General features: G+C 33.2%; 1 protein-coding gene across 1 annotated transcript; it reads left to right on the forward strand.

Annotated features, from left to right (window-relative positions):
- Positions 1–2238: 2238 nt before the first annotated feature.
- On the forward strand, positions 2239–7560 carry LOC143613917 (protein OPAQUE10-like). The gene is made up of 9 exons (XM_077087505.1): positions 2239–2577; positions 3576–3667; positions 3751–3898; positions 3984–4115; positions 4419–4555; positions 5944–6374; positions 6453–6520; positions 6842–6960; positions 7064–7560. The coding sequence occupies exons 1-9, from the start codon at positions 2515–2517 to the stop codon at positions 7197–7199; spliced, it is 1326 nt and encodes a 441-aa protein (XP_076943620.1). The 5' UTR covers positions 2239–2514; the 3' UTR covers positions 7200–7560.
- Positions 7561–11727: the final 4167 nt, after the last annotated feature.

Genomic DNA, 11727 nt, shown 5'->3' on the forward strand with positions numbered 1-11727 from the left:
TCAAGTCTTGGTACTCATTGCTGCACCACAACCGCTTTTGCTCTTCTAACAATGTGATATCATCTTCTCGTTGTTTCTTTTTTAATTTCCGCCAACTCCCTCATGCTCAGTTCTTTCATTAAACTACCTTTGGTAGTGACTCTCTCTCTCTCTCTTTGAGTTAATATTGTAGGTACGGTGTCTTCGTTGAGGTCTGACATATGACTAGTGAAAGCGTCGTTGGGTGTATCCAAGTTGTAGTTGTCATCTTCCATGACTTTCTTCTTTTGTCGGAGTGACTATTGGACATTTCACCCATCAAAGGGACCCCCCCCCCCCATTTGTTATGTTCTCCGTTCTCCTATAACTTCCAATGCATCAACGTGATTAAAACAGCTCGGATGTGTTTTTTGGTAATCACCAAACGTCCTTTTCATCACGTCAAGATCGTTACATCAACTATTTGGTAAACGCTCCTACAATGTTATAAAAAAATATAAAAATAATAATACAATAATAAACTCAAACATATAATATAACCAAAATAAACTAATAATCTAATAATAAGGAACTTAAAATAAAATAAATAGAATTTATACCGCTTGTTGTCAAAATCCATTGAACAATGTTATATCCTTGGCATTTGGGGTCCATTTGAATGTAGTTGATAAACCGATTGATTACTTCAGCCCACGTGATCAATGTAATGTTTAAGCACTTTAGTCCAATATTTATCCATTTTTTTGTTGGTTTACAACCTTCTTCACTTCTTGTTTTCAGAAATATGAACTTATATGCTTTACATAAAGTTACCTCTTGTTTGATTGTCCATGATACACAATCCATTAGTCCTTTCCACATTGGTCATCTTCATCTATAGTATTGTCTTGTTCAATTTGCATTAAGACCTTCATCGTAATCTTGATTTTATTGTTAAGTTTCGGGCACAAAATCTTAATCATCATCACGATCATCATATATCGAGAGGGAACATTCATCATTGCTTTATGGTGACTGGAAAGTTGGGCTTCTCATTGCAAATGGGTCGAATACTATTTGATCTTCTAAAGGGCATTGATATTTATTTAGTGCAACTAGAGTGAGAGGTCTTGGTATTAATGGATAGCCATATGGTTGGAACAAAACATTTGTGGGTGTTGTGTAAACATATGTCGCGGTTGGTTTTGATTTGGAGTCGACCTTAAACCACCTACTCTCAAGCTAAAACTACCTCTTATTGAGTTGGCTCCTTGAGACTTCTTACTTGCACCAACCTTTGATTTATGAATGCATAGAGAAATAATGTTTTTACTTTTTGCAAAATATTTGTTGGATTATGGTGAACTAAAATGAAAAAAAAATTTAGGGTATTTAAATGGTCACTTTTATTTTTAAATCTAATGGCTTTATAACCGTTCTCCAACGTTCACCCCATACAAAATGTCTTGAGGTCACAACCGAAAGTCATACCTTTCAACGATACCCTTAATGGTAGTGGCGGTGTACCCACTTGATTCCATATGCTCGCACATGATACCCGTGGAACGCCCGCCCCCCTAATTAGAAGTTAGAACTGTTAAACCTTAGACAAGTGAATCAAGAACACCAAACATGATTTTACATAAAACGTTTATGTGAGTTTTTTAACTAATAGAAAACAACTTGAACAAAAGAAAATTAACGATGAGTTTATATAACACCAACAATTCTAAAGGGCATTGAAACATAATCAAACTAGACTTCTACTTTATTTAATAACAAATAAAACATAACTATGACATCAATTTATTTAACTTGGTCCCTGAACTTTTGATCTTCACTAAACTGCCCCTTGAGATCTTCCGTACCACCCTTATATTTTTCGTATTAACCATTCGGGTCCTTCAAGTTAGTGTTAGCTCCAAGTTTTACAAGAACACCACTCTTTAAAATTTACTGAATTTTCATAGTTTAAAAATTAACCTGTGACATGTCTTGCTTAGGTTTTTCCATGAACCGACTAAATAAACTTACAAAACACATATAGAGTTGAATGTATAACTATTTCGTGTGAATGCTTAGTTAATTATTACTTAAGTTCAAAGGATTATTACATATTATAAAGAATAATAAACATATTAAATCATAAGTTCTCCCTTAAAAAATTATTCAATCAAGTCCAAAAGATTACTTTAAGAAACCAACATATTCAATAATCACAAAGTCCACATTACATAATCAGTTGAGTCAAAAACATTATTCCAAAACAAAAACAAATATTAAATCACATAAAACAAATATAAAAAAAATGAAACTTGGGACAAAAAGAGCCATAGATGATGGTTGGTTGTAGTAACAAGTGATGTTGGCGCCACCACGTTCATGGATGAGTTTAAACAGCCGGACTATCCGAACATGTGGACAAACTTATTATTTTACTCCCTACGTTTTTCTTTTTATGTGTTCTTTAATAATAATTAACATCAAAATCGAGTCTTTTATTTGAAACCCACTTCAATCTTTGAATGATTTCATCTGATTGATGGTGTATTAGCCATGGCTGTTGATGATTCATCTTCTTCACCTAGCTTCCGTGAGCTTGAAGATGTCTTCTTACAGGTAATTAGTTTATGCCCACCAAGTGTTTGTGTTATGTCCGCAGTGAGTTCTTGATTTGGGGGAATTAGTTGTTGACTTTTGTGGTCAGACTTAACAATTTTCAGATGCAAAATTGGTGTAGATCTATTAACACTAACCACATTTGTATAAATTTGAGTTTGATTTACTTGTTAGTGTTTTGACTTCAAACCAATGGAGCTTATTGAATTGCCTAATTTTCTGTAAAAATATTGAGATTAAATTCAGTTTTTAGTTAGTTACTGATTTGTATATTTTATTACCAATATATGAGTATACTGACAGGGAACTATATATAGATATACAGTCATATAACTAGATGATATATGCGTTGAAGGTTACACGAAAAACACAGGTTTTGGGTCTACCCGAACACGACCCGCTAAAAAGTGGGTTCGCCTGTTAACCTGTTAAAGAGTTTTTAAAGAAGTTAATATTTTGATTTATGTAATGTGAAGTGGTAAAATATAAAGTTAAATATTTTGATTTTTAATTTTTAAATTCCACTCTTTAACGTTTGAAAGTAGAATGAATTTATCTTTTGAACTTTTTATATCTTCACTTCCAACAATTTATTTTATTAGTTCTAACTGTCCATTCTTCGTTGTTCCCATTCGCTTATTCTAATTGTGTGCTAAATCTATAAACCCAAGACTTGTAACTGGGAATGAGAGATAAATACACAAAAAACCTAGAATAACATAACTTACAAAAAGGTTTCATATGAATCGAAGTAATTAATTGTTTAAATTGGAATCCACTTTTAATTTCAAGAATTTAGATGTCATACCTTTTTAAATAATCTTTCAGGCGTATTTGATTTTATGTTTGCAGGTCCAAAATTTGCTTATTTTATAAATTTTTCATTGAGTTGATGCATATAGTTTATGAATAATGTTACACGACATCATCATAAAATTTGTTGTAATATTACAAGTGATTTAACTTATATTATTGTTGGATGTTTATATATAATTTAGTCTCAAGCAAGAATATGGATTGAAGAAGTGCTGCACACAAGATTTGATGATCAATTAAGCATAGGTGATCTACTTTCTGATGGAGAGCTTCTGTAAGTTCTTACCCTTTATATTATACACAACTTTATTAACGTTTTTCATTTTGAAGTCAAATTTAAAGTATTTGACTTGACAGGTTTGAAGTTTCTAAAGAATTATGGAACATGTTGTTGGTTAAATACATGGAGCTCAAAAGTTATAAATCCCGCATGTTTGTACCCGTTGATACACAAAAGAGAAGTGGGAAATATAGACCTTATTCAAATGTTGACTCGTTTTTAAAGGCAAGCTTCTTAAAACCTGTAATATTGTTTTATTTCTTTATTACATGCAATTTAAACTTCATTTTTTTTAATTAATTTGTTGCAGGTGTGCAAGGTTATGGGATTGAACAGTGTAGATCTTTTCTCTCCATCTGATGTTGTGGAAAAGAGGAATATTAGGAAAGTATGCATTTGTATAAGATCTTTATCAATGAAGGCTAGATCTAAACAACTAAATGTGAGTAGTATTATGTTTTTGTTCAAAGACGTGTAACCGAAAAACTAAAAAAAACGAACACCCAAAAAGATTTGGGCCCAAATTAATTACTTGGCGTCAAAAAACTTTATGGCCCAAAAATTCTAAGCAGGACTGGTAAAACCGAAACCGAAGGGTTTTCAAAAACTCAAAAAACGAGTTATCGGTTTCTGGTTTAGTTTGAGCCCAAAACCGACCCAATATACTTTACTAGAAGCATAATTTGGAATGGTTTTTAACATTATCTTTACATGATGTTAAACTTTCTTTAATTTGTTGTGTTAGGTTCCGGATTTTGACATTGTGACCAACAAGGTAGCAATGCCAACAGATGCAGTTAGATGCATCAGAAGAAACTTGGAATTATCTTCTATGTCGAGTGTTACTTGTGGACGAAGTAAACATGCAAGATTGAAATCCAGGCAGGTATTCTTGTCTCATACAAGAACTTAAACTCTTTGTGTTAGGCCTTACAATCAGATTCTCCAGAGCTAGGGGTGTAAACGAGCTGTGCCGACTCGCGAGTCTTTTTTTTAAGATCAAGTTCGGCTGGTTTATTATATATTTTTTATTTTGTATACATTTTTTATTTTTATATGTTTTTTACTTACAATTTTTGTATATAACATAATATATATAATTTAGTTATTTTTGTCATAATTATTAAATAATAAATATTATTATGTAAAATGTATTTAATACACTAAATAAAATTTTAATATATATAGACTCATTTAGGCTCGCGAGTTGGCTTGAGTTCGATGAGCGATATCGGGCCCGTGCTTGTTTATTAAACAAGCTTATTTTAAGGTTCAAGCTTGTTTAAGCCTGGCTTAATTTGAGCTTTCAACAAGCCGATCTCGAGTAGCTCATGAGCCGGCTCAGCTTGTTACACCCTATCTAGAGCACATAACCTTGAAGGAATTTTGTACTTAAAAATTCTTGTTGAAACTTGCGTGTTTAAGGGGTAATTTAAACCGATTTATGCAAAATTATCTCAATTCGGGTTATACTTTATTGATACCCGGTCAAAAGTGTAAAGGGTGGGGCCATAAGTTTTTGTTAATGGTTCTTTTGATTTTTTTTAATAAGGATATTTTGTTCATTTCTTCAAAACTTGACAGAAAAGTTAACGCCTATTCATTTCAAGGCCCAATTGTGTCAATTTTGTAAAAACTGTTGGACTAAAAGTGTAGTTAGTGAAATGTAGGGACCAAAACTGCAATATGGTCATAAAACAGGGACCACCCGTGTAATTACTTCACTATAAAAAATTAGCTAAAAGGAAAGGAGGGTCAAATAAGTTAAACGCCGCATAAAGTATATTAAACCTCCTGTGATTCCGTATCCAAAACTATGTATTATTGTTTGTTAAAGTTTAGTCCAACTTTTTTTTGGCAGTGGTTTCATCTTTTATATTATTTCAGTCCTTGGCATTAAAACTGTTAATATCTGCTGTTAACTTGCTGTGAATTGACCAAAATACCCTTACTATTAAAAAAATTATGGTTTATCATTATTATTTTGTGAATCGAGTAATTGACTACAGTATGGGACTTTTCAATTTTTTGTGATTTTGACCGAAACACTGACTTGACCAAAATAAACTGTTAGGTTTGTTTCGTGTTGTGTCCGAAATTCACACCCCTACTTCTCTACCCTAAATATATTAATTATTCATGAAATACAAAGGTAGTAAAAAAAGAGTTTTGACCTGTTTTGACCTTTTAGACCCAAGCATTTCGCCTAATATAGAATTATATGTTCAAAATCAATTAGCCAAAAGTTTTCTTTTTCAACTTCTCTGTAGAAAACTTATTTTTGCATCACCTGAACAAGATGACGAGTCATCACATCTTGAAGAATCTGATGAAGAACAAAGCCAATTTTCAGACACTTCGTCTGTGGATTTTCTATATTTAGAATCAGGAGAATCACCAGACACGGTTGATTATAAGTACACGCTGACTCAGCATTCTGATGTCAGCAACCGAGAACTCTATAAAGTTGCACATACACCAAGATCCGTTCTCTTGCAGTATGTTAATGAGAATCAGTTGGAGGAAATGTTTTCAAACTTTTTTGAATTGGGATTGATAATAGGCGATGAGTTCACATCCGTATCTCCGAGTAGCCGTATGTTGGGCCGTGTGCTTGACTTTGACTTTGACTCTAAGTCTGATGACTCGGTTAAGGATGATGTTACAAACATTGCAGACAGTTTGCAAGAAAACGTGGCAGGTAACGAGTTGCATGACAAGTTTATGAAAATAGATTATCCAAATTTGAGTCACGATGATGTGCTTAATGATCATGTAGGTGCTAAATTTAGTGAAAGTTATGATAGCTGTGTTGATGCTGAAGATACAAGTAAAGCTGCTAGTAAGGTATCTTCATATTCTTGATATAATTTATAACTCTAGCTTTGTCTGTTGTTTTCTGATAACGGATTATATTTTAGTTGCTATTTATATTATAAATGGTAATAATATTTAAAGTTAATCTCTTAATTTTTTTAATTAAATAATTAAAAATATTACATAATAAGAAAAGTAAATTGTATATGACCATTTGTTCATATACAAAACGTTACGTAATATTCGATACATTTTTAATTTAACAACTATTTATAATATAAAAGATAAGGTATGTTCATATCATTGATATAATTCCTCGGGGATGAAAATGGGACGGATATTGGTATGCAGGATGAACGAAAAGACAAAAATGAGAAGAGGGAGAGAAAGCCGAGCTACATGGCGCCATTGGTTAAAACAGTAGCCAAAGGCACAGCCCTTATTGGCATTTTGTTTTTGTTTCAGCTCAGGTTCATTCTCCACAAAAAAAAAACTAATAACTTTTTCATTCTATACACACATATGTATCATAAATCATAATAATAAAAAGTATTGTTTTTCTATGATATCCAGGAACAGCAGTGCTGGAAATAAAAATGGCAGATCAGGTCAGATTCAATGGAAGTCAATTGGAGTAGGGTTTTTAAAAGGGAAAGAAGATAAGGGAAAGAAGATATATCCTGTTGAGAAGTTCAAATTTGAGATTTAAATGACTCTATACTTGAGATATACAATATAATAATTAAAGTAAGAAAAATATACTTGTTTACATAGCATGTTACTATATTTATATATGATCATGTAGTTAGAGTTGAGAATATTTATAGGTTTGTTACATTAAGTGTTACTTTTGCATATTAGTGAAATAATTTCCAAGTTCTTAAAACATAACTCCATGTAGGTTAGTACAACAAGCTTTTTTGCAAATCTTTTTTCATGATTGTAAACTTCTAGATTCTTGCAATTCTATTTTCAAGTTAGTACAACAAAAACTGCAATCTATCTCAATCGCAAGTTCTCCACCACTCGTTTGCGACTTCAACAACGTCTTGGCGTACTTTCAAGCATTGAAAGTCCTGGTCGATCAGTTGGCTAATGTTAACCCTCTCGTGCCTAGCGAACAATTACTTTCTAGTCTCAACGAGCAATACCCTGTCATGCTTCTTCAACAAATATCCATTCTACCCGATTTATATGAAGCGCGCTCCAAGCTTATTCTTGAGGGAACACACAAACCCAATCAAACCATGATGGTGACCCTTAATGTGAATGCTATGAAGCCTTAGTCACAAACCAATCCACCTTCTCAACTAGCGAGCTAGATGCTGACGGTCTCATTTTTTATCATATTTTCTCCCAACGATTCGCTACTAACGGAATCCTAACACTGTTAGTTGCTGGTCACCAGAAAAACGTTTTTGGCTGGAAAATTCAACCTTTTTTCGTAAGTCAAAAATACATATAATCCTCAACGATAGGTATGTTTCCATGATCAAAATTTTCCAAGCCAAACTTTCAGGCCCAAATATTGTCTAATTAATCTACAAAACCATGTTTTAACATTTCTAACAAAATATATGTAACAAAAGCATATTTTTAGCTTATAACATTAATATCTACCCATTCAATTTTCAAGTCCATTTAGTTATGAATGCGTCGATCCATGATATCCTTTCTCAACCCGACTAAATCAAGAAAGGTTACTAAAAAGGAAAAGGGGCCAAAACACCAAAGCGTTGTTGAAATTAGTATACTTTTTGATTAGTGTTGTAAAAAACGCTAGTCGGTAGTCCGGTGGTTGGGTGATGACTAGCGATTAATCGGATCGGATTTTAATGTATATTTCAGTTTTATATATACACGCACACAATTTTATATGTAATTTTCAGTTTATGCATACACAACCATATTTTGGCTAGAAACTGGCTGGAAACCGCTGGTTGTGATGGAATCTCGCCGGAAATCGCTGATTTTGGTCGGAATCTCGCCGGAGACCGTTGATTTTGGTCGCAATCTCGCCGGAAACCATCAAGTTTGGCCGGATTTGACTGTTGACTGATTAATTAGCCGACTAGCCCAAAATTAATCAGTGAAGTGGAGACTAACGATTAATCAGGGATTAATCGGTGCCTAGTTCGGATTTTTGCAACATTGTTTTTAATGTATACAATCTTCTAAATTACACTAACTGCAATCTTGCACATAACTAATGCTAAAGGCAGAATTTCATTTGATATTTGTATGTTTGGTATGGGATAACGGAAGGGACATGGTAATGGAATGGACAAATGAATGGAATGGGTTATTATCATTCCAATGAAATGTTTGGTTACCCATGAAAATAAAATGAATCATTACTTTGTATTGTTGGAAGGTAAAAAAAAATTAAAATGGTAGTGAGTGGTGGTGGTGGTGGCGGTAACAGCAGAGGTGGTGGTGGGCAGCGGTGGACGCCGATGGTGATGATTGGTGGCAGTGACGGTGGTGGTGGGTAGCGGTGACGGTGGGCGGCATGTGTGATGGTGGGGCGATGGTTGTTATATGTGGCGGGTGTAACAACTCGGGTTTCGTTTACTTTACTAACATCAATTACCCGACCCGTTTCATGTCCGGGAAATTTTTATCATTTAAAATTGTCGCGTTTATCAGGTAAATACTATTAAATATTATTTTATTCTTAACATATATATTATATATAAAAAAAATAAATAAATAAATAACTTTTAAATATATTCAATTTTAACTCTAAAACTACACTTTAATCTATTTATGTCTCCACCCCTAAACCCTAAGGACCTAAAAGCAAACATGCTAATCTATTATTATAACTTCTTTTTCCTTGGACCCGTTAACCCGTATCCGACCATTATACCCGTACCCGATGACCCATTGTGTTGTCTTGAGCCACAATTTTCGTAGTAAACATGGAAATTAAATCTATATTTATGTTAATATTACCTAATTCGGCCTAAAAAACAAGCTAATTGGGAAAATGCAATCAAACGTGATGCTAATTTATGGTCCGTATAAACCTTCCCAATCCCGTTTTTGGTTATACACTATATCGATAATCATATCTCAATTAATCTCGGCCACACCCTCTGTAGAGCAGCGCCGTCATAACCCCTAAGCGTAATTTGATTAACTCGACCTGCAAATAACTCGTTCATCCTTTTTCTGTGCCGGCTGTGTGGGTCTCGTTCACCATCAATTCGTAATGTTATGAGGTAATCCATATGTGCTTCTGTTTCGTATTGAATCCTTAATCAAAACCCCTAACATTAATTAAGAAAAAAATTAGCGAAATGATTAATTTACAGATCTAGGGTTCTTATTCAATTTGGGGGAAAATTGAGTTAATGTATTTAAAATTTTGTTCGTGTTTCGTTAAGAAAAAAAATTAGCGCAGCTGGTGGTGTGCGTGTGTTTTGTTTGAGCCGGCCAACTGCCAGGGTTTGAGACCCAGCAGTCCACCTTTCTGTTTGTTTATTTTTGTTGTGTTTTAAGCATTTAAATTATTATTTTTTTAACTATTATAATTATTATTAAATATAAAATAAACATTATCTTGTTAAACCAACATCATAAAGTTAACGTTTTGTATCAACTAATTTTGTTACAAGGTTTTAGTGTGTGAGTATATATATATATATATATATATATATATATATATATATATATATGTATATATATATATGTATGTATGTTATGTATTTGTATTATTCTTTTTAAACGAATATGTAATAAAACGTATTAAACGTGTTATACGAATTAACTATATTTTACCTTTGGGTTTCGTTGAAGATTCTAAAATATAAATCTTTTTATAATTAACTATTTAAACCTTTATTACTATAATATATCGCATCTCATAATTATTTAAGCTAATTATTCGTAAATTAGGATATATGATAAGCAAACGTTTCTTTTAATGAAATGATAACTAATAATATTGTTTTCTCAATAACAACTAATCCATAGAGGTTAATCTTTCAATCAATAACGTTCTAATCAAAACCATAACTCGAATCACATCGGAACATTAAATTCATCTCATTATTAATTAATTCTTGATATTATATTATTTCAACTAGGAATCCTTGACGGTATATCCTGAAGGATTTATCTTTCTCACATGATCCTCATTTGTACTTCGTTCATCCGATCAGGTGAGTAATCACTCCCCTATTTTACTTGTTTTCAAATGTTTTGGAGACACTTGCGTACCATTTATCAAATTATTTATCTTATTATTTCTCAAACGCAAACTGTGATCTTTGTGTTGTGTATCAATTGAATGATTGTTTGTTACTTGCTATTTGCTTACTTGCTTACTTGAATCGCATTCGGAGAGGTCCAACATAATCTCATTATAGTATGATCATACGATCGTCGTAGTGGCCGGAGCCCGATCGCATTAGCAATGGTTTCACCGACACTCATTACTTGCTTAACACTTTCATTGTTTATACTCACAGATAACAGTTTTGCTTATTTTTACTCTATTATTTATATCATTATATATTATCATTTTGTTCGTGTCAAAACTGGTGAACCTACTCACTCAACATGTGTTGTTGACAAATATATATATTTTGTACGCATTTGCAGGTTATAGATTGGATTGCTTATCGAACTGAAGCTCACGTAGATATGATCTTAGGATGTTAAACATAAACAATAATAGTTGGTTTTGTATTGTAATTTTCTCTATTTTTGTTGTACTTAAATGTTCGTTGACAATTAATAAATTAATTAGATATTGTCGCTTTACAATTGCATGATAGTACCTTGTGAGCTGTGGCAATCAGATCACGCCCCGACATTTCCGCCTTAGGTTGGGGTGTGACAGCGGGGCGGCTGGCGGTGCTGGGTGGCTGGCACCGATGGCGATGATTGGTGGAGGTGGGTGGTGGGCGGTGGTGGTTGGTGGTGGGTGGTGGTGGTGTTGGGAGGGTGGTGGAGGTGATGTAGGGTGAAGGAGAGAATGGAATTGAAAAAAAAAACATGAGGTATGGATGGAATGAAATTAAGGTATTTTATAGGGAATGAAATGGACTAGGTAATATGTCATTTCATTCATTTGATCAACCAAACACACTAGTTTCCATTCTCTCACAATAGATCATTCCATTCCGTCCTCCATTCCTGCATTCCATTAGTTTGTTGATTTCAAAGTGGAAAATTTTACGCATTCACGTTAAAACTTTGAATTTTTCACATATCAATCCCAATTT

Source organism: Bidens hawaiensis, unplaced genomic scaffold (genome assembly GCF_021521415.1).
Source record: "Bidens hawaiensis isolate Kalapana, Puna unplaced genomic scaffold, B.hawaiensis_p1.1 tig00038543_1, whole genome shotgun sequence".
Classification (NCBI taxonomy): domain Eukaryota; kingdom Viridiplantae; phylum Streptophyta; class Magnoliopsida; order Asterales; family Asteraceae; genus Bidens; species Bidens hawaiensis.

What these genes read in the sequence shown, in the direction of transcription:
- LOC143613917 (XM_077087505.1), top strand. Translation starts at nt 2,515, where the DNA reads ATGGCTGTTGATGATTCATCTTCTTCACCTAGCTTCCGTGAGCTTGAA. An exon ending in ATGTTGACTCGTTTTTAAAG is followed by an intron (nt 3,899 to 3,983) that starts GCAAGCTTCTTA and finishes AATTTGTTGCAG; the next exon opens with GTGTGCAAGGTTATGGGATT. An exon ending in CATGCAAGATTGAAATCCAG is followed by an intron (nt 4,556 to 5,943) that starts GCAGGTATTCTT and finishes ACTTCTCTGTAG; the next exon opens with AAAACTTATTTTTGCATCAC.